A 23,893-nucleotide genomic window follows, 5' to 3' on the forward strand; every position below is an offset into this window, starting at 1 on the left:
CAACAGTCAGGAGGGGCAAGAGAATGGTGGTGGATGTTGGGGCTACAAAGGAAAAGCCGGTGGAAGAGGGAAAACGGCAGGGGGGACAGAGGATTAGGTGAAAGGAAGAAAGTTTCCATACATGGGGATAATAACGCTGCTGGATGCACGCTTGATGCTTTCCACACAGGAGAGGGTTTGGAGTGGGGAGTTTGTGGAAGTTTTTAAGCTACTGCATAGGGAAGTGTTATGCAAAGAGGGAGTCAAAGGAGTAAGAGGCGCAGAGTCCAGATGACTATTGAGAACTGAGCTTTGGTCTTTCTAATTTATGGTAGTGTGAACTGTGAATAGATTCCTTAGAGAAGTGTCACACTATTCTGATATATGGACGTTTATACGCAAGGTGCCTGTGAATTTCAATGGCTTGGTAAAGTTGAATTATATTGAGGAGCCTTGGGCGGGGATAAGGGGGGGTTGAATGTGGGGGGGGGAAGCTTGACATGGACCTGTGGTGGCAAAGGATGGCACCTACTAGGCCATCTCTGTTAGGGCATTTGGCCAGTGGCCTACCTCTTCCGTTCCAGACCTTTCCGGTCCATTCGACCTATTCAGGCGTGTGGCCAAGATTTACAGCACTGCAGCCAATGGTCTACTGGTCATTCAATTGAGATGTGTTTTAGGCAATTCAGCACCAATGCTTGAGGCGTGGAGGTAAACATGCAGTCACGCAGTACGGAATGGCAGAGGAAAGGGGGGCAGGATTTAATCAAAGGGGCAGAGGCAACCAAAGTATTCTTAAGCCAGTTAGGGGCATACCCTTAAGGAGATATTGCTGTTTTATCCCGATAGGAAGGGGCAAAGGTTTTGGTGGACGGTTTTCAGAATAGTTTAGGATAGGATAGAGGTTCCGAGGTGAGAAGAAAGGCTGAGAAAATATGGTCAGTGAAGCGGCACTCTGGAGTTGTGAGAGGAAGATCAATAAGGAGGCTAAGAAAGGAAGGTTGGGATGGTCTAGAGCAACATTACTCAGGCCATTGAGTTGGTCAGGAACTGGGTGGTAGCAATCAGAATGTCAAAGTGTGACTTAATGACACCATTTAAATTGTTATCGGTACATCGTCAGAAGTATTGTGTGCTGGAAATGCAGTTTGGGCACAGTATCTCTTTGGACGCGTCTGCTGGGAATGCAGTTTGGGCACTGTATCTCTTTGGACGCGTCTCCTGGAAATGCAGTTTGGGCACTGTATCTCTTTGGACGCGTCTGCTGGGAATACAGTTTGGGCACTGTATCTCTTTGGACGCGTCTGCTGGGAATGCAGTTTGGGCACTGTATCTCTTTGGACGTGTCTGCTGGGAATGCAGTTTGGGCACTGTATCTCTTTGGACGCGTCTCCTGGAAATGCAGTTTGGGCACTGTATCTCTTTAGACGCGTCTGCTGGGAATGCAGTTTGGGCACTGTATCTCTTTGGACGCGTCTGCTGGGAATGCAGTTTGGGCACTGTATCTCGTTGGACGCGTCTCCTGGAAATGCAGTTTGGGCACTGTATCTCTTTAGACGCGTCTGCTGGGAATGCAGTTTGGGCACTGTATCTCTTTGGACGCGTCTGCTGGGAATGCAGTTTGGGCACTGTATCTCTTTGGACGCGTCTGCTGGGAATGCAGTTTGGGCACTGTATCTCTTTGGACGCGTCTGCTGGGAATGCAGTTTGGGCACTGTATCTCTTTGGACGCGTCTGCTGGAAATGCAGTTTGGGCACTGTATCTCTTTGGACGCGTCTCCTGGAAATGCACTTTGGGCACTGTATCTCTTTAGACGCGTCTGCTGGGAATGCAGGTTGGGCACTGTATCTCTTTGGACGCGTCTGCTGGGAATGCAGTTTGGGCACTGTATCTCTTTGGACGCGTCTGCTGGGAATGCAGTTTGGGCACTGTATCTCTTTGGACGCGTCTCCTGGAAATGCAGTTTGGGCACTGTATCTCTTTAGACGCGTCTGCTGGGAATGCAGTTTGGGCACTGTATCTCTTTGGACGCGTCTGCTGGGAATGCAGTTTGGGCACTGAATCTCTTTGGACGCGTCTGCTGGGAATGCAGTTTGGGCACTGTATCTCTTTGGACGCGTCTCCTGGAAATGCAGTTTGGGCACTGTATCTCTTTGGACGCGTCTGCTGGGAATACAGTTTGGGCACTGTATCTCTTTGGACGCGTCTGCTGGGAATGCAGTTTGGGCACTGTATCTCTTTGGACGTGTCTGCTGGGAATGCAGTTTGGGCACTGTATCTCTTTGGACGCGTCTCCTGGAAATGCAGTTTGGGCACTGTATCTCTTTAGACGCGTCTGCTGGGAATGCAGTTTGGGCACTGTATCTCTTTGGACGCGTCTGCTGGGAATGCAGTTTGGGCACTGTATCTCGTTGGACGCGTCTCCTGGAAATGCAGTTTGGGCACTGTATCTCTTTAGACGCGTCTGCTGGGAATGCAGTTTGGGCACTGTATCTCTTTGGACGCGTCTGCTGGGAATGCAGTTTGGGCACTGTATCTCTTTGGACGCGTCTGCTGGGAATGCAGTTTGGGCACTGTATCTCTTTGGACGCGTCTGCTGGGAATGCAGTTTGGGCACTGTATCTCTTTGGACGCGTCTGCTGGAAATGCAGTTTGGGCACTGTATCTCTTTGGACGCGTCTCCTGGAAATGCACTTTGGGCACTGTATCTCTTTAGACGCGTCTGCTGGGAATGCAGGTTGGGCACTGTATCTCTTTGGACGCGTCTGCTGGGAATGCAGTTTGGGCACTGTATCTCTTTGGACGCGTCTGCTGGGAATGCAGTTTGGGCACTGTATCTCTTTGGACGCGTCTCCTGGAAATGCAGTTTGGGCACTGTATCTCTTTAGACGCGTCTGCTGGGAATGCAGTTTGGGCACTGTATCTCTTTGGACGCGTCTGCTGGGAATGCAGTTTGGGCACTGAATCTCTTTGGACGCGTCTGCTGGGAATGCAGTTTGGGCACTGTATCTCTTTGGACGCGTCTCCTGGAAATGCAGTTTGGGCACTGTATCTCTTTAGACGCGTCTGCTGGGAATGCAGTTTGGGCACTGTATCTGTTTGCAGTTTGGGCACTGTATCTCTTTGGACGCTGCATTACCAGGACCATTTTGGACGATAAACAGGAATTTGGCGGGATGCTGCATATATTTGAGGGCCTGATGTAGGATTTTGTTGTTCCGCTAGTATCAGAAAAGACAGAGGAGCCATCCACCAGATTGACTTTCGTGGGGTTTGGGTTGGCTTCATTGGCTATGGGTTTCAGGTTGCTCACAGAGAAGACAGAGGAGTTGCTGCGGCTATTGCATGAGAGATTAGTAAACGGGAAGTTGGAGTTGAGGAAGGTTCAAAAGTTATTATGGCATTTGAATTTTGCATATGAAGTGGTAGTCCCAGGCAGGATTTTCTGTAGGAGCATGGCAAGGGGCATACAGAGGGCTAGAGTTCCAGACTAAAGGATTATGCTGTTAGCAGCAGTAAAGGAGGACCTTCCAATGCGGCAGGGTTTCATTTTATGTCTATAGGTTTTTATTTAAATCAAATTGCACAACGTTTGTTTGTTTGTTTGTTTATTTTATTTGCTTATATAGCACCAAACCCAAGGGTAACTGGGCGCATTTCTTAAGTACATAGTTACAATATACAATGTGCAAAACATTAATATACAACGGGCAACATTACATACATGTACAGTAGATTACAAGAGCTAAAGTAACATAGAATTTACAGTATGATATACAGGAATATACAGATGCACTGATGATCTGGTGCCTGAGCAGAATTAGCTGAGGCTGAGGTCATAGAGCTAAGGTCATGTCAAGGGGTCGCAGGATAGAGGGTCAGAGATATGTGGAGATAGCGTGATCAGTTTTAGAGGGGGAAGAGCCAGGTTTTTATTTTGTTCCAAAACGAGAGGAATACCGGGTCAGTCCTAAATTCTGATGGTTGTTTATTCCAAGTCTTGGCTGCAAACACTGGGAAGCTGGAACCGCCGGATTTAATAAGTTTGAATTTAGGAATGTTTAGGCAGTGAGAGTGGTCGGATCTGGCGGGTCTGGAAGATTCTTTTCTAGAGAATTTGTTCATGAGGTACTTGGGAGCTCAGTTATTGAGGCACTTGTGTGTGATCATGAGCTTTCTGAAGATGATCCTGTCTTGGATGGGTAGCCATTTGGCGTTGCGTAGAGTTTGAGTAATGTGATTGGAGCGAGGAATGTTGATGGCTGCATTATTATTTTTCATTACTTGTAACTTATGCAAGTTTCTCTGGCAGGTGCCTAGGTAGAGAGTATAAGAATAGTCCAGCTTGGACATTATAAGGCCTCTTGCCAAAGTAAGACAACTGTCGGTGTTCAGGAAAGGTATACAGGCATTTATTCGTTTAGTTGTGGAGGATGAGGTGCCCTTGTTTTGTTTTTGGAGAGTTAGTGTCGAGTCTAGGTAGAAACCTAAAGTCTTTGCTTCTTGTCAACTTTGAAGTGGTTGCCATCAATGGTGGGCCTAGCTTGTTGAGTCTTGATTTGGAGCCAATGAGGAGGATCTCAGTTTTGTCATCATTGAGACAAAGGCCATGGATGGCACCCAGGCTTGAATTTTGCTATATATGTCATTTAGCAGTGAGGAGTCGGCATGGTAGCTGCCTGATAGAGTGATCAGTATTTGCATATCATCCGCATAGTTTGTGTATGAGACGCTTTGATCATCTAGGTAGTTGAACAAAATCTTAGTAAAGATGTTGTAAAAGGTGGGGAGATGCAAGAACCTTGTGGGACTCGGCATGTGATAGGAGAGGGGTCAGCTGAGGCAGAGGAGGAAAAGACCCTCATGGATCTGTCCACTAGGAAGGAGTTTACCCAAGCGGCGGCCTTACTGGAAAATGATGCGGCTGTGGTGAGGTGATTGGTGAGGATGCTGTGGTCGACTAGCTCGAACGCAGCCAATAGGTCAAGTAGGAGAAGAAGAGCAGGCTTGCCAGAATCTCTTGCTTCATCCATTTGGATTTTCAGATCCAGGAGGGCAGTTTCTGTCCCGTGTCTTGGTCTGAAACCCGATTGTCTTAGGCCTAAGAGATTGTTGGACTCAAGATGATTCTGGATTTGTTATGCTGCCTTGTCTAAGATTTTTAGTAGGAAAGGCACAGTGGTTATGGGCCTGAAGTTTGTTGGTATGTTCGGATCCAGTTAGGTTTTTTGATGAGTGGCATAACCCAGGCATCTTTTAAGTTTTTAGGCACTGAGCATGAGGCGAAGGAGGCATTTATGAAAGAAGAGATAAAAGGGGCAAATTCTTTGGCACCTTCTTTTATGATAGATGCTGGGCAGGAGTCTCCCTGGCATCTGGATAGTTTGAGGCTTTTAACTATAGCTTCGACCTCTACTGGAGTGACCGGGGAGAATTCGAAAGCTTTGTTTTGGGTGGTAGGTGTGGCGGATTGGGAGTTTAGATTGGTCTGTTTTATAGTGTGAGTGTAGGGGGTGGCGTTGGCTGATAGGCTGATTCTTTTGGCTTCAATTATGGATTGAAGTAGAGAGATTTTGTTGAGTAAGGCTTTTTGGATGTTGGTGCACCATAAGATATCTTTCTTACAAGAGTCGGGGGGTGAGATGGACGATTCCATTTCTTTCAGGATGGAAAAGAGCTCCCTAGTGTTGGATTTGGCATTTGAAATTCTATTGTAGTAATTATCCTTTTTTGTCTCTACGATGGCTGATTTGTAGATAGTGGAAGATTTTGGGAATTTATCTTTGTTTTGGATGGAAAGTTTTTTTTCCAGGAGGACTCTGCTTCTCTTTTAGCTTTGCCTAGTGTTTTTAGCTTAGTGGTAAACCATTTATTGAGGTGAACTATTGGTTTAGATTTCCTAAGTTTGAGCGGGGCTAATTGATCAAGAGCGTTTAGTAGGTTCTTGTTATGATATGATATGGCATTTATAACACGCCTATAAACAAGTGTTTCAAGTGTGAAATGTATAGCTCTACCATAGAGGATGGGTCTATGCCTGGAGGCAGTTGTTGTTAGATGATAGGTTGAATTAATGGCAGTAGTCGCTCGAGTGTGATTAGGCAATTGTTCCTTGTTAGTGCTGGTGGGGCCTGGAAGTCTTTAGGTGTGGGCTGTTTGGCGTCAGAGATTTCAAAGATGATGACGTTGTGGTCAGACCATGCACATGGGGAGTTGGTAAGAATATTGGTATTACAGTTAAGTTCTGTGACCCAGTCCACTATTCTACCTTTGTTATGAGTAGGGTCTGATATTTTTAGGGAGAAGCCTAGTTCTGATATGATATTTTGGATGGCTAGTGCATTGGTGTCCAGACTATCATATAGGCTGAGGTTCAGGTCGCCTAAGAGGAGGATTTGTGAGTTAGGTTTGGTGTTTTGAGTGAGGAGGTTGGATAGGTTGTCCTCAAAGGAGGAGAGTTGGCCAGGTGGTCTATAGAACATATGGATGAGGAGTGTTCGGTCTGGGCAAAGTTTAAGTTCCACCAAGAGGAGTTCTCCCGAGGGGGGGGTAGTGTTGCATTCTCTGGGAGCTAAAGAGTTCCTTGTGATGATGGCCACACCACCTCCTCTCTTGGTGGTTCGGTCTGATCTGAAGATGTTGTAGTCGTCAGGGACTGCCAGCATGAGGGCAGGGCCAGCGGCTTGGTGGAGCCAAGTTTCTGTGATCACCAAGAAGTCTAGTTGGTTTGTGGTGATCAGGTCTGAGATGTCTAGGGCATGGGCAATAAGGGATCTTGCATTGATAAGAGCATCCTTGATCATGGCAGCTTCAGGCTGTGAGGGCGTGTTAGTTGTTTGAAATTGGGATGTGGTAGGATTCAGGATTTGCTGCTCTTTGGCGGTAATGTCTTTGAACAGGGCGTTTTTATGTTGGGTGTAAGATTGAGTTTTAGTACGAGAGCCTAGTCTAGTATTTCTACCGGCGGTGGGGTAAGGGAGTGGTGGGTATGTGTAGTGTAGTGAACATAGTGGAGGACATGAAGGGGAGGCTACTCGGTGATTGCATCAGACTGTTTAGATTGGAGAGAGTAGGAGCTACTAGTGGTGTGGGTAGGTAGTTTGATATCAATGCAAGGGTGAGTGGCAGAAGGACCAATCAGCAGGCATTGGGAGTGGGATTTCCCCTAGTCGCCATGAGAAACAAGGGATACTAGGATGAGTTACCCTCTTAGATTACGGGTGCTAGCGCCGTGTAGTCAGTATCCGGAAGAACTGAGTGTAATGCTTTGACAATACAACGTTGGGTTGTGTTAGGCTGTGAGTAAAGGTGTAGTCGTCGTTTATGAAGTCAAAGGTGGCTAGGTAAAGTCCCAGGATGACGGGGTAGGCTAGTAGTGGGTGTAGAAGTGGTCAACTAGGGCCGAGCAGGTTAGCGGGAGCTATTACTCATAGACTAGATGCAGTCATTGTGCATAAGCATGGATGTAGCAGCAAAGAGCGTCAACCAAGCGGAGTAGCAGTGCAAGCAAGGGATCAGTAATGCACGTGGGCCTGGGTGAAGCAACACAGAGCAATAGCAAAGCAACAATGAGCGCCAGTAAAGCGCATCAACAAGGCAGCTTAGCAGTGGGTGCAGAGGGGTCATTAATGCACGTAGGCTTAGGTACAGCAACAGAGGGAGCAACAGCAAAGCGGAATAGCAATAGGTGCAAAGGAAGAGTAGTAGCCAAGCGGTCTGGTTACAGTCAATGCATATAGTCATACATGTGGCAAAAAATCAGTAATAACAGAACAAATTTGTAACGGTGCGACAATAGTCGGCAGTAGCGGAGTACACTAGATGCAGGTAATGTGCGTAGGCGAAGGTACAGCAGTGAACAGCAGAGACGCATACAGTCTGTCAATGGGGGCAACAAAAACATCAATAGCCAGCGTGCTAGACCACAAAAATGTCATACAGTGCCAGCGAATTTTAGAAGTAGGCTGAATGCATGAAGGATTGATACAGACTGTTGGTCGTGGGAGAGACGAAGACACACTCGCATAGTACAACAATAACATAGAACAGTGCTATAGTATCAGATGAAATGCTAGAATATACAGGGGCAACATATGGATAGTCGATGGCGAGATCGATAGACAGTCATGGATGGTCCTCATGATGGCTGGTTAGGATGATGCAAGTAAGTTCCGAAATAATGATTGGCACTGATCGAGGTGCTGCGCATGCAGCATAGGCAGGTGAGTTACGTCTGTGGACGGGTGCTGTGTGGGATCGAGGAGAGCTTAGAAGGTGCTATGATACAGGCCAAGCGTTGCCAGTTAAGTGAGTTGGCGCTTAGTGGGAGTCATTGGAGCTCAGTCGGCAGAGAGGTTGGACGGATAGTGTGGATAGTATTGTTTGTTTACGACAGAAAGTTGTTTTTAGGACGTTGAGAGTATAGAATGCTTCTTACCTCATGTCCGGCGTTTTAGGATTTTGGCATAGTGGGTAGGCCCACGGCCCTAATGCAACAAAATGCACAGACAGGATACGTGCCTTAAGAGGGTGCCTTGATTAGGGAGCCGGCTGTTGTGTCCTATCTCCCGGCCGAGGCGTCGGCGGGAGATAGGAGATAAGGGCCTTGGGCTGCAAGGCCCCACTGCGCAGCTCCAGTGGGAGCAGTGAAGACACAGACACACGTGTGTTGCTGTCCTGCCCCGGAACTGCCCACACTGAGTGGGCCGGGGCTTTTATTATGGATGCCTTACGTCACCGCGTAGCGGGACGTAAGGCGGATGTAACATTCCTCCTTTATTTTAAACAAAACATTAACAAACAAACATTACTTGGGAAACTGTCTAGCCAGTGAGTTCGGTAGTCTCTCAGGCTGGTCTTCTACCACTCATAGTCTTTGAGTCTGGCTGGGGTCCGGGGTGCAGTTCTTAGGCCATACCGTCCACCCCGGGGTGCTATCCCGTGACTCCCATCGGGTTGCTCACCTTCATCGTTTGGCTCACCCAACTCTGGTTCACTCGGCGGTTCCTCCACTCTGTCGTCCATGTTAATTTCGCCTTCCGGGTGGTCATGTTCCTCTCCCATTGGCGGGTCCTCTTCTTCATCAGGTTGCAGCTCACCGTCCGTCCATAGATCTTTTGGTACTGCCTTGAACCAAGATGCCTTTCTTGTTACCAGTCTTTGTCCTCTCTCGGCTGTTATCATGGTCCTGTGTCTCTGGGTTATCATCCATGGGACGGCGTCGTATTGGGTGTCTAATTTCGACTTTGATGGGTTTCTCATCATTACAACCTGGTCACCGACTCGGTGGTGGGACCTCTTGGCCTTCCTTTTGTTGCTCATGTGTTCGTATGCCACGGTCCTACTTAGTTCAGTGCGTGCCCTGTCAAACGGATGGTGTGGGATGGATGAGTTGATGATGGTTCCACACATTATGTCTGCCTGCGGTATTCCCGTAGTGCTGTGGGGTGTTACTCTGTAATTCCTCAGGAATCTGTATAAATCCACTCTCCAGGGGCTTGCATTGATGCGCGACAGGCGCAAGACTTTGTTTATTGTTCGCATGAATCGTTCAACGTCGCCGTTGGCCTACGGCCATCTAGGCATTATGTGGTGGTATTGGATGTTGAGTTCTGTGAGGTATTTCTTGAATTCCTCTCCTTGGAATGGTGGACCGTTGTCACTCCGAATCCTCCTTGGAAGGCCGTGAGTTGCGAACATTTTCTCCATTGCGGGTATGACCGCCTCAGCTGCTGTGGAGTTGACGATTTCGACTTCGGGGTACCTGGAGTGGTCGTCGATCACCACCAATAGGTATGTGCCCTCCTGTATCTTGCAGAGGTCTATGCTGATGGCGTCCCATCTGGAGGACCCTCGCTCCGCTGATAGAATGGGCTCGGGATTGGGTGGCGCCCCCATTATTTGGCATGGGAGGCAGGTGGTGATTAGCTGCTCCACTTTTTCATCGATATGTGGGAAGCAAACACGGTGTCTGATCCGGGCCTTGGTTCTTACCATCCCCTGGTGACCTTCGTGCACCAACACCACGACTCTGTCCTGCATGCTTGTGGGATGACGATTCGGGTCCCTCTTAGGATGAGCCCTTATTCTGTGATAGATAGGTCTTGTCTTACTGTGAAGATGCCAGTGAGGAATTCTTTTGCTTCAGCTGTTCTATTGTGGATGTTCCTTAGGAAAGACTTCCATTCCCCCAAGATGATCGTGTCTTTCACCAGATCACAATATGGGTCATTTTGCGTGGCCTCTACAATGTCTTCAATTCCAATGGCTCTTGGCTTCATTGTGTGGATCACCTGGCAGATGTGTTCCTCCGTTTCTTCCGCCACGTGTATTTACCCCGGTGTGGCCGCTCCTGGGTGTCTCGACAGGAAGTCCGCTGGGTTTCCACTGCCTGGCTGATATGCTAACTCAAAGTCATATTGTTGTAGGTGTAGCAGCCACTTTCCGATCCTGGCTGGGGGTGTGATGAAGAGCCCGTGAAGATGCGGAGTAGTGGTTTATGGTCCGTACAGGTCTTGAACAGGTATAGATGGAAGTGGCGTCAGCCCCACAGCACTGTGATCGCTTCCTTTTCAATGTGAGAGTACCGTTGCTCCGTCAGTGTCAGGGCGCGGGATGCATATGCGATCGGCATTGACTCTCCTGTGTTGGCCACCTGTATGAGGATGGCTCCCAGACCCACGGGGCTGGCGTCAACATACAGTTCAGTCGACAGTGCAGGGTCATAATAAGCCATGGTGGTGTCTGCCGAGAGTGATGCCTTGATTTGTTCGAACGCTTCTTGGCAGGTGGGCCCCCAAACCCATTTCGTGTTAGCCTTTGTGAGTTCTCGTAGGGGTTCTGATAGTGTGGCCAGGTTGGGAATGAACCTTCCGCAGTAGGTTGCCATTCCTAGGAAACTGCAAACCTCCGTTGGTGTGGTGGCGGGTGATGGAGCCTGGATGTCCGCTACTTTCTGGTAGTCTGCCGAAATGCCTGCCCTGTTGAAAGTGTACCCAAACAAGGAGATCTCTCCCTTTAGGAACTCGCACTTGTCCTTGTGAATTGTCAGGCCTGCACTCTCTAGCCTGCTGAGTAGCATGCAGAGCCATCGTACGTGCTCTTCCTTGTTCTCTGTGTGTATGAGAATGTCATCACTGATGTTTAGTACCCCCGGAATGCCGCGTATTACCTCTTGGATGGTTTGCTGAAACACTTCGGCCGCAGAGGAGATTCCGAAGCTGAGCCGCTTGTATCTGTGTAGGCCTATGTCAGTGGAGAACGTCGTGATGTACCTGGAATCACAGTGAAGTTTCAGTTTGTGATATACGGCATTGAGGTCGACCTTCGAGAATATTTTGGATCCTGTGAGGTCTGCTACTATTTCATCGAGGGTCGGGGTGATGTGACGCTCCCGTTTTATCGCCGCGTTAGGGAGGCGCATGTCAATGCATATTCTCACTTTCCCTGGTTGTTTGGGCTTCTTAGTGACGACCATGGGTGACACCCATGGTGTTGGCCCGGTCACTTCCTCAATGATGCCTGCTCTCTCAAGTGCCCGGAGCTCCTTTTCCACTTGGTTTCGTATGTGGAACGGCGTTCTTCGCAGTTGGACGGACTCATCGATATGCAGCTTGATTGACTTTCCTTTGAGGCAGCCAATCCCCTTGAGGAGGTTCGGGTACTTCCTGAGGATGCTGTCGATGTCTTGTGACTCGGTCACTTCGCATATGAAACTTATAAGTCCCAGGTCTTCTGCCGCGTCTCCGCTCAGAAGACACTCAATCCCTGCGTTCACTACGTAGATTTTGGACTGCAGTGATTTATCACCCTTGCTGAGTGTGGTTCGGAATCTGCCTACTATAGGCAATGGAGTTTTGCACCCATACGCAAACAGTAGTGTGTCCGTCGTTTTCAGGACAGGTTGGGGCCGTAGTTTTCTGAATGCGGTCAGTGGCATGACGTTAACGGATGCTCCGGTGTCTATGGTCATTTGCGTGTCTTGTCCTTGGATTGCTACTTTTACTATTTTCGCGTTCGCATTTTCCTTTTGGGTGTTGTGCCTCCGTAGTTTAGTGTTGAAGCCAGGTACACTTTCTTTCCTTTTTTCCATTGGTCGTTCGCGGCTTCTTGCTGGGTGTGTGTCACATCGTCCCCTTCCTCCTCGGTCGACGAATTGGCGGTCTCGACGCGGCGAGCGCTGGCCTGTTTCTTATTCTTTCTCGAGGATTTGTCCTGGGGTGTTTGGGGTTGTTGTTGCATCCCCGACGACCTGCATACTTTTGCGTAGTGGTCTTTTCTGCCAGATGCACCGCATGTAGTGCCTTGGTCCGGGCAGTTGTGTCGTCCGTGGCAAGGTCCTCCGTACCACCCACATTCGGTGGGTCGTGGGATTCTCTGTTGCCATCTGGGGTGCGTGCTGTTTCTACCGGCCTCATCCCTCGTGTATTGGCGGTTCGTGATTTGGGCCACGGTCGCCATTGTAAGTGCCGGCTGGAGTTTCTGCAGGGTCGTGCCCATGTGTGTCACCCTGGCATGTGCCAACTCCCTCTTGCGGCCAAGTTCCAGGATTCTGGTAAGGGATATGCCTTTTTCGCTTAGCACCATCCTCCTTAGCTTCTCTGAGTGTATCCCATTTATGAGCTGGCGTCGGATCTCCATTTCAATGTCGGTGAAGTCACATGAGATCGCGAGTTTCCAGAGCCTGGTGTGATAGGCATCCAGTGTCTCGTCCTCCATCTGAATGGTGGTGCAGAATATAAATGTTTCATAGTCTGGATTGAGTTGAGGCATGAAGTGAGCCGTCAAAGCGTCCTTCGTTTGTTGGTAGACGTCGAGGCTGTCCCTGATCGCCAGCGAATTGAAAATACATAGAACCTCATCCCCGACATTCAGCAGGAGGTGCGACCTCATTTTCCTTGATGTGGTAATATCTTTGCAATCTATCGCCATCTCAAATTTTTGTTTTTTATATCCACAGCTGCCAACGTGGGCCAACCGATGATGGGTCGGTGTATGGATCAAAAGGGCTGAGTGCAATGGTTGTCCCTCCTTGGGGGCGTGCTTGCGGCGTGGACGGTGAGGGGTTGGCGGCCATTCTGGAGGGCGTGCCGGGTCTGGGAGTGGACGTGCCTGTCGCCATATTTTGTGGATCTGGCGTCTGTCAGTGCACACTCGTGACATTGCTCCCTCACCTTGGTATGCTGTGGGCGATTCCTCTTGGCTTCCCAGTCGTGGGCTCCAAGATGTCTGCACGTTGGTGTTGTGCCTCCCAGTGCTGGATTTGTAGCCGCAGTTGTGGGCAAATCAGTTGCCATCCAAGCCTGTGCTTTGTGGGTTTCCTCGAATGATTGGAGGAGAATATGAAAAAAAATATATATATTTTTCAGGTGGGGGTTTGGGACCCCCCCACCGTGGTTCCAAAAATGTAGCCCTAGCCAAGGGCTTTGTGTGCTGGGCGGCGGCGTTGCGTGTGCCGTTCTGATCGCTTCCCTCGTCGCCAGTGTTGTGTCCTATCTCCCGGCCGAGGCGTCGGTGGGAGATAGGAGATAAGGGCCTTGGGCTGCAAGGCCCCGCAACGCAGCTCCAGCGGGAGCAGTGAAGACACGGACACACGTGTGTTGCTGTCCTGCCCCGGAAATGCCCACACGGAGCGGGGGCGGGGCTTTTATTATGGATGCCTTATGTCACCGCGTAGCGGGACGTAAGGCAGATGTAACACCGGCTCACGCCTTCCGGCAGAACCACGCAGTGGATATGCTGCAACGAGCCAATATATTTCATTGCAGGTTGCTAGGCGACCGTAGGCATCAACAAGTAGTGGTTTCAAAAAAAGGTAGCAGGCGCTCCTCTCCAGAAAGAACATGGCATGATAACCTGTTCTGAGATGAGAGTTTGCAGCACACGCGTTTTGCTCACTGTACCTTTCACAGATGGGAAATATCCATTTGCATATCAGTCTTTGTCCCGCCCACATGGGCAGTCCAGCACCGAAATGCTATGGCAATTCCTCTCTGAACAAGAGTACCAACAGCAACCCCATACACGTGTTTCAGCCTTGTTGGGCCTCATCAGTGAGGTGAAGCTGCGCCTCTCTGAGCACAGTGAGCAGGGAGTCCACGTGTGCTGCAAACTCTCATCTCAGAACAGGTTATCATGCCATGTTCTTTCTGGAGAGGAGCGCCTGCTACCTTTTTTTAAATATTTATCAACAAGCAGCGGCCATTTTAGGGACGCCACATGGTCTGGAACAGCAAATAGCATTGAAATAAAGTAAAATAGGGTGATTATGCAGGCAGCCTGCAGACGGACAGGAGTATGCTCCTCGATAAAGCAGGACTCCTGTCCTTGCTAGAGGCAGCCTGGATGGCCCTTCTGCAGCCAGTGCTGTGGTGGTGGCATTCGTGTCGGATCAGCTGTGATGCGCAAAGGATTGGCTCCTGCCCATCCTGCGAGAAACTGCACAAACAGAAACAAAGGAACAGACAGGTTACATGCCTTAAGAGGTTGCCTTGATTAGGGAGCCGGCTCATGCCTTCCGGTGGAACCAAATGCTGCAACGAGTCGACGGATGTTACAAGGTGTAACAGAAACACTTTATATCCTGCATCCATTCTGAGCATGAAGATGTAACGATATCATATTTAACTATTGAGAAATAAGTACACCTTGCATGAATATACATTTACGAACAGAGACATGACCTAACAGAAATAGGACATACACAGGAGGAGTGCTGAGTACAAGGAGGGGGCGGGGATAATAAGTGAGAGTGCGTGACGAGTATTAAATAAATGATTGTTAAACACACACATCCTCCACTCGCATGATCTCAGATCTAGTTTTAACGTTCATGCCACCCCCTTGCTCTCTGAGAACGTTACCATGAATTTCCTCTGTGCTCCTCCCTCCTTCCTCTCCTCCTTTAGCTCTCCCTCCGCCTACCTCATGTCTTCTGTTATTCCCCCTCACCACATCCTTACTCTTCCACTCTCCCGCTCTTCACACACCTCACTCCAGCATCCTCTCCCTGCTCTGGCTCTCAATTGCAGCACTTTCCAAAGCTCCTCCAGACTTCCAATCTACACCTCGTCAGCTGTTCCCTTTGGAACTGCCTCTATGTGTTGCTCTGGGAGATAGCCCGTGTGTATGGCGTGGGATGACTAACTTCTTCTTGAAAAGCTGGTGGGGTCATAGGGCCTGTCTGAGAGGGCTCAGTCACTGTAAAGCCCTATACTTCTAGGCTCCAAGTAGGTCAGCCGCCATCTTAAACCTCTTTCTAGAATGTTCTCCCCATTGCCTGGTCTAACACTGCAGTTCTTTCTCCCAGTCTCCACACCAAGGCCGCTGTGACTGTCTACCTCTGGTGCACAGCCTATGGGTAGATGCCGAGTCTTCTTTTTGATTTATTCGGAGACTGTAAAACCATCTTCACTGCATGTGGTTTGGGTTTATCAGGGTGCACACTCTGCTCTCGCAACTAGCCATTGGCTACTGGAATGTGACTCTTGGTGTGCTGTGTGTATCTATAGAATTGAGGTGGTGACATTTTATGGCTGGCTAGTAACTTGCAACTTTAATGTGTGCTCCCTGGAATGAGGATCTTGGCCCTTGATTCACTGAAAGGGGTGGCTGCCGATGGTTCGCCCGCTTTGATGCGTAAAGCCGGGAAGGAGAGATGAGCGCTCCTGTGCCATCGTTCTCCGTGGTGTGGGAAAGCAGTGCAGTTACTGCTGCACTAGGAAGGGTTCCATTTCCTTCTGGCCTTATATGGGTGACGCTTCCTCATGACTGTTCTCCATGGAGGAGGATGGTAAGCACTTCTGTGGAGTGTTCAGGTTGTCCCAATAGTCGTTGTGCCCTCAAATCTGTAATTGCGTTTTTCTAGTCTGTCCCGGCATTTGCCTGCATGGAAGAGTAGTATTATGGGAGGATATGTCTGTTTTCGGAGTGGTTGGTTATACGGTTTCTAATTATTTGGGTTTGGGTCACGTTCTCTTGTTTCCATCTTGACCTTTAGGAAGTTAGGGTCCATCTTTCCAGATCAGATCCAGTGCAGGTTTTCCCTCTGACATCAAGTGGGTTTCTGAAAGGTGCAGTCTTTGCATGTTGGGCTTCCCGCAATAGGCAGGGTGGCGTGCAGAGGCGTTGCTGTGGGGGATAGCGGGGGGGGGGCGCAGGGAGTTATAGCCCTGTGTCCTTTAGTTGTAGCCCCGGATAGAAGCTCTGGGGCTGCAACCAAAAGGCGAGCTAGTCCCGAGCCCCGACAGTCCCAACATTAGCCTGCCCCGGGTCTTTTCCATACCTAGCGCCCCCCTGGTGGCATGGCCAGGGAATGTGACTCTCAGGGGTATAGCCAGCTTTGAAGTCAAGGGGTTGTCTCGCCCAGATCTCTCTGACCATGACCACGTGGCCACTCTGGCCTAGACCTCAGGAGCATGTGTAAACCATGGACTCCTTCTATGGCAAGCACAAAGGAAGGACGTGTCTGCTCCAGTCCAAACCCTTCCTATTGCAACTGGATACAGTTGGTAAAGGGAACATTGACACATGCAATGTTGATCTAGTTCACAAAGCACATTTAATACATAGCAAACCTTGCTTGTGTGCACAGTAAATCAGCTCTCTTTTGTTGCACGGTTTTTCCAAACACAATCAGACTGTGCTAGAGGTAAACAATGCTCTCTGGAGCAAAACCATGTGGACATGAAAAGAACATGTAGAATGGGAAGCCCAATGCAGCATGACGTCATAAGCGTACATTAACGCCACCCATGCTTCTCTTGCAGGAAGTAGAAGACCTCGGCACGGACAAAGACCCGGGTGGACAGTCAGCGTCACCATTAACTGTCAAGCCAGGACCTAATGCTGTCCAGGTAATAACCAAGTCATGACATCACCCACCAATGGGGAAGTGATCATTGGTTGACTGATGAAATGAATGATGTATGTGGGTAATAGGTGGAACGGATTCATGTTTCATTTATTCTGTTTCTGTGTGGCCCTCTAATGAACCACACTGTCTGCAAGTGTGTTCATCACAATGAGACACAAACTGGCTCCTTACTAAAGAAAACTGTGCATCAAGTTTAGAAACGAAGGAAGAGACTGGCATGAATCTATCAATAGAGGGAGTGTCAGACAAGGGGACTGGGGGAGGGGTAATATTAATAGCAACACATTCTTGATTTACCTGTGCTTTGTTAAGGTGACCCCAAAGTTCCTTCATAAAGTCTTACTCATACCCTGTATACACGGAGCATCGCTTATATACACATAGTATAACTCAACCATGTTAAAAATCCATCATAACTTGAATACAATGCTTTGGGGTTAGTAGAAGTGCAAAAAAAACCAATATTGTATTTCATCCTTTACAGCCTATACTCGAGAAAGGCGACCCTACTATCTCATGAACAGACACACCATCAGAGCCAGGCTTTCCTGCACGCTACAGATGAATTTTACTATCAAATCGGTCTGTGCACCATCACACAATCCAGTGTGTGTTGGCAGTGGTGGGGCGTCCCGAGTCTTGAGTCAATTGCCATTATGCCAGCATAACACATGAATAAACTGCCGTCACTCCGTGTTTCCCACACAGCCTTTTCCCCAGGTAAAAAAAGCATATCAAATTGAAAAATAAAACCTCACAAAAGAAAAAAAAAATACATCTCACCGAAACAAAAGAGTGGAAGTGAAATGGTTGCAAAGCGACCCGAGCATTGTGGTAAGAAGCTCAGATCAAGCAGGGGTGAGAACAGTTTGGGAAAGACATGGTCCTTCCATAGGAAGGACGAGTGTGCTCGTCCTTTTTGCATAAACTTGCATAATAGCCGGGCACTTACAGGGTTAAGGAAGCAGAAACATGTCTGCGGGATGAACATACTAACTGCATATTAGAACATGATCTTTCTGCGGGATGGACATACTAACTGCATATTAGAACATGATCTCCGGAAAGCAGAAAGACTTGAACCAAAGGGATCCTACGGACAGGAGTAGACCGTGAACACATTACACGGGGAACAGGAACTCCTGGTGTTTTGGTGACAACACATCTGAGAACAGTTACAATTTTGATTTTCAAAGATTCCCAAACCATTAGTTAACTTCCTGGGGATACAATTCACCTCCCGACAGGATAACATGATCAAACCAACATCATTGTAGTTTGATCATGTTGTGAAAACGGTAACCTTAAGAAACGAAACATGTATATACAAAAGCAGGTTTTTAAAAAAAGAAAATGACAAAGTGAGTTACCATTCAAAGAAACCCTTTTTATTAAAATTGACATCACATCCTTCTATGCTAATTTACCGCTATGTAAGAGTGTGGGTGCCAGACAAAAATGAAGTATTGTTAAAAGAAAAATGTTATGCTTTATAGTACTTTTAAGAGTAGTATAGAAGCACATGTTTGACTTACAAATGAAATAATTCCAGTCACTTGGAATGTTGCTCAAAATGTGGTCATGTATTTATGCAATATTTTGAAGATCATTCATAACAATAAAGGGAAACCTTTGTGTGTTACTTCTGGTCTTATTGGGCTAATCTAAACACGTCAATATATTGTACAGTATTGTGGACATCGCGGATGGTGAATGTGTAATATTGATACTTCTTCTAGATTGCTGCAGGCTGGCCGGAGTACACGGCCCCAAGCAGCATTTACACCCACTGCACATGAATGGAGCCTGATCCTGCCTCAGGTTCACATGGGAGATTGCTGTCTGAGTCCGGTTGATCTCGTTCAGAAATCAAGTTTACAGCAAAGTCATTAATGATGGTGGTGCACATTGTGAACATAATGATTTATAAACACATTAATTAGAGAGCAAATGCCAGCAACTTATTTACACAACACATGGAGACACTTCTGTGTTACAAGACTCATCATTTCACCCAACATTGTTGGGTAGAGAATTAGCATTCTTATGATTTTTGAGAATTAAACAAATGTAATCACAAAAAATGACTTTAAAAATCAAAGGAGGAAGTTATGCGAAAGATTTTAAAGTAGAGAATGTCACCGAGAGAAAGTTCTATTGAAAGTTCAAATAATTAAGCATTACCTCTCTTTGAAGAAACAACAAAAGAAGGTTAAAGGTGACCCCTGGAGAATCATGTGCTCCACTGTGCAGCAGCAGAGAGAAACCCCGCAGGGTGAGCATCATGGGATCAATGCGTGGTGAATGGGAATGTGACTGAGGAGCTGCTAACGTCTGCTCATTGGCTGGCGACACAATCTCATGACTGCTTACTGGAGACAGACACACGCAGAACGTCAAAGACACATCTACATATTGACAAAGAATAAAGGAACCTTTCCTTGGTTTAAGCTGCTCCATTTGTGGCAATATTGGGAATGGCAACGTGTTAAAACATGTTGAGCAAGCAAAGCAAGTGAACTCAACCATCATGCCACATGTACGAGCAGTTACACAGTTAATTTTATTGAATTCCCTTGTGCACAACATCATGTGGGCACACATCGTGGAATATAAGCCCGACAACACAATAAAGTCAGTCAAGACATCAGTAGCAAGACATTTTAATCACACAAATGACTCTGTCACTCAGGTACGCTGTTGTGTTCTGGAAGTAGTCCTTAGATCCACGAAAATAAGTAACAGACGAAAGCAATACAAAGCAACAGAGACTTTCTGGATTTGGTTTTTACAAATCGATGGAATGGGCAGGATCTAAAAGAACAACTGAAAACATTGTTCATGAATTAACCAATATGTTTATTTCGGAAATAAATACATTCCATACAGGAATTCACTACATCACACATCCCAGAATGAAGTGTGCTACGTTGCAAATCTTATTGTCGTGTCTATCTGTCATGCTAGGGATGGAATGACCTCCTGGGGGTTGAATAGTTGTAACTGATGACCAGTGAGTGCTGCAATCAGTGAGTCGTACAACTTCGTCAGAGCTTTGCGACTACAATGCTCTATTACAAGTACGACTTTGATGAACTTTGCTTTGTTTCACCATGTTTTTGATGAAGTGATGTTGAATGTTCTGTAGCCTACTGAAAAAGGACATGTATGTTAACCATGTCTTCATGAAATTGTGATGATATTATGTTATGTTATGTTAGGTCACCCGTACACTACCGCAGTGGATTCTTTCTGCTAAACGTTGAGAGAGGCTGGTTTCTACATGAAGGCACACAGAGAGGAGGCAAGAAACAGAGCGGAGAGAGGTGCCAGCTTCTAGCATGCTCGGGCAGCAGGAAATGAGAGATGGAAGCTTGGAATGTTGAGGATGGTCAGAAGAGGGGAAATAGTGAGAGAACTGCATGATGACCACTAGAGGTCTGTGTGAAGAGAAGGAACAGTCAGTGAGGTTTCAAGAGGAAGGAAGCAATGTGTCTGTTTAACAAGGACAACAATGAGTTGCGCAGCAGCATTCAGAATGAGCGGAAGACGACGTAGGAAGTAGGAAGGAAGCCCAAGATAGACAGAGTTGGTGTAATCTCAACTAGACTGGACCAGAGTGGCGACTGCAGACTTTTTAGATTTGTTACCCGGCGAAAGATGAAGAGCTCCTTTAAGGAGGAGGGACCCAGGACGGTGGGAGGTAGAGAGAGCTGGGAGGAAGGGGAGGAACGGTAGGAAGAGGAACCATTATTGCAGGAAGAGTAATAAAGAGGAGGTCGGCTAGAACTTGGCTCCTGTGTCGTACATGAGAGTGCGTATGTAGGCCTAGTGAGAACCTAACAACTGGCAATAAAAAGTTTGCCGAGCCCCGCGCCGGGAAGCAGGTGGCTGAGGAATGATGGTCGTGTAGTGCCAGCAGCACAGAGGGTGAGCAGTGCCCAGCAGCGCGACAGATGTAGTGTGCCCAGTGGGAGGAGTTGGGGGCATGAGGAGCCTGGCAACACGCACCGCATCAAAAGAGCGGCAGGCAAGGAGTGCCCATCTGAAGCAAAGCCTGGCGAAGATACATAAGACTGCGCCGGAGGCACGAGAGTGAAGAAGACCCGCCGGAGGAAGCGCAAACCAGAGGAGCAGCTCCACACACCCGGCCTCTGAAGGACAGCGAGCACGCAGAGCACAGGCCACATACGAACCCGCCAAGACGGTAAGGAGGACCTGGGCACCCGCTGTAAAAGAGGCACGAGCGATCCACCACTCCAGCCGCTACAAAGCACGCTGCACAAGGCGGAGACCCGCACAAACCCATCACGGGCGATCCACCTCACCAGCCACTGCAGCGCACGCTGCACAAAACAGAGACCCGCACAAATCTGCACACCAAATACACCCACCAGTGACATCAGAAACAGAGGGGACATCACACACGTGGTGAGCACAGAGCACCACAACACTACAGCCGCCGCAGGCACCGCTGGCTGCCAAAATAAAAGAAAACCCATACCCAGGCCACAGAATAACCCAGGCCATGCGAATCCACATTGAAGAGAGTCCAAGGGAGGGCACCCACAACTGCAAGCGAATCCAAAGCAGCAAAGGTGCCGCCGCTAACAGGGCCCATGGCTGTAGCAGGCAGCACAAGGACACGTGGCTGCTGAACACGCAGGGCGCCCAGCAAAGACACATCCAAAGGAGAGTTGGCACTGGCCCATCCCACCAAGAGGACCAACACATCCAGCACCACTGGGACAGTCAGAGACCACCACAAGATTCCACCAAAATGGCAGATGACGCGCAACGAGATGCAGATGCAGGCGCCCAAGCCTTTGCAAACCTTGGCCCTGCGTCCCGTGCCACTTTTCTGAGACAACCCAACCCGTTTGCCCTGCACCCACACCATGACCAAGGACAAAGATGGAAGAATGGGTCGAGGAATTTGAGGACTTTATTAGGGCGATAGGGCACCACGACTCTCCAAACAAAGTGGACATCTTCGCAAACCTTGCAGGAAAGGCGATAAAGGGGATCATGAAGACAATTCCGGCACAAGAGAGAAGCACCTATCAGCGAATCCTCGCTGCAGTCAACATCAAACTGGTCATTCTCCCCAACAAAGACTATAAACGATATGCATTCAACCAATGCTCACAGCTGCCACACGAGTCCACAGGGGAATTCGTCATCCGACTCCAGAGGAAAATCACCTATTGTGATTTCACCAACTTTAATGATGAGGAAGCGATACGACCAAGAATCATAGAGGGATGCACCCCGTCATTATTTAGAAAGCATCTTATTAAGAAGCCCCCGTCCTTACAAGAGATAATCAACCTTGCAAGAATATACGAACAAGTAGACGCTCAGGCAGCTGCCATTGAAAACTCCAAAAAGTGTGACACCATCGCATCTATAGCAACCGGAAAGCAGGGATACACCATGTTTCCAGCACCATCGGGAAGACAGGGATTCAGAAGCCCACAACACCGCCCCCAGAGCAACAAACAATGTTACAGGTGTGGGTTCAAATTCCCCCAAAGGGTTCGATGCCCGGCCATTGGACAAAGGTGCATGTGATGCGGCCAGGAAAACCATTTTCAGGTAATGTGCAGAGAGAAATTGCCCATGCTCACCGCATACCGACCATCGCTGCTGTCAGGCCCGGCCAGACGACCAGAGCAGATACAAGGACCCAGTTACTGCCTGATACACAAGAGAGACCAGGAGACATCGTTCCAGGAGAGGAACATGACCACGTCAGCAGTCCGGCCAGAAGTAATAAGGGACATGGAAGTTCTCTATATTGATCCACCCAGGCGCCACTTGAATGCATATGACTACCAACCCAGCCCAAACGCACTTGAATACCAATCCAACCCAGAGGTGGGCTATCCAGGAAGCCAGGGTCTGGAGCAGGAGTATGGCATCTACTCTATGCCCATCCCATGATATGACCATGACCCATACGAAAACCCAGCACCGTACGAGATGCAGGAACCGAGAGAAAACCCCTGCCACCTCCCCGACAGATAAAGCAAAGAGTATGTGAAACTCATCAGCACCGCATCGGAGGATTCCATGACTCCCAATGTTGATGTCCCGATAGGTGACTTACAAAACCAGGGCAACCGTCAATGTTATGAACGACCCACTCTATCAGGTCATAGCGGAGACATATCCACTATGTCAATCCCATGCCCACATATTCCAATGGGGGGCAGCACAACCGCTACAGTCAAAAGGCCAGTTCCACTGTGAACTAACCCACAGAGGTTGCAGAGTGTCCACTGCTGTCCATGTGATCCAGAGCCCCTCCATAGGGCGCTGCCTTCTAAGCTATCAAACCGCCCGGGCCCTTGCCCTGATCAACATCCAGTATGAACCATCAGAGGTCATCCAGGGCCACCCACCATGTGCTCAGATTGTGCGATCTATGTCCCACCGGACACTTGATATTGAAGGACTCAAGGTCCTATTCCCGAAGCTATTTGAAGGCATAGGCATGCTGAAAGACATGGTCATCAGTCTTCACATCAACCCAAACGTCACCCAAGTAACCCAGCACCCCCACAGGGTTGGATTCCATCTCCAAGCACAGGTGATGCAGGAACTCCAGCTACACCTGCAGAACAACATCATCAATAGGGTGGGACGCCCTACACCATGGGTTTCCCCCCTGGTAGTCGTCCCAAAAGACAATGGACGGCTGCGCCTCTGTGTGGACATGCACATCCCAAACACGACTATCCAAAGAGAGAGACACCCAGGGTCCAGAATTGAGGACATGCTGGTGAGGGTCAACCAAGCCACTCATTTCTCCAAAACTGGACCTGAACCAGGGTTACCACCAGTTAGTGATCGATCCCGCCTCCCGCCCAATAACCACCTTTGCGACTCACAAAGGACTTTTCCGGTACAAACGCCTCAACTTTGGAATTTCCTCAGCTGCTGAAATCTTTCAAGGGAAAATATGCAAATTAATATCCCCAGTGCTCAATGCCCTCAAATCAATAAAGATGTGTGGATATTTTGTAGTACTTAGG

The 23,893-nt window shown here is 48.4% G+C and overlaps 1 protein-coding gene across 3 annotated transcripts in view; it reads left to right on the top strand.

Annotated features, from left to right (window-relative positions):
* LOC138491108 (probable cation-transporting ATPase 13A4) overlaps positions 1 to 23,893 on the top strand; it is a 1,567,030-nt gene that overhangs the window by 928,711 nt on the left and 614,426 nt on the right. For all 3 annotated transcript variants that reach the window (XM_069617430.1, XM_069617431.1, XM_069617432.1), the window contains one exon: positions 16,747 to 16,833. In XM_069617430.1, coding sequence (XP_069473531.1) covers positions 16,747 to 16,833 — 87 coding nt within the window. The remainder of the gene's footprint in view (positions 1 to 16,746; positions 16,834 to 23,893) is intronic.

Source organism: Ambystoma mexicanum, chromosome 10 (assembly GCF_040938575.1).
Source record: "Ambystoma mexicanum isolate Mex_15411 chromosome 10, UKY_AmexF1_1, whole genome shotgun sequence".
Classification (NCBI taxonomy): Eukaryota; Metazoa; Chordata; class Amphibia; order Caudata; family Ambystomatidae; genus Ambystoma; species Ambystoma mexicanum.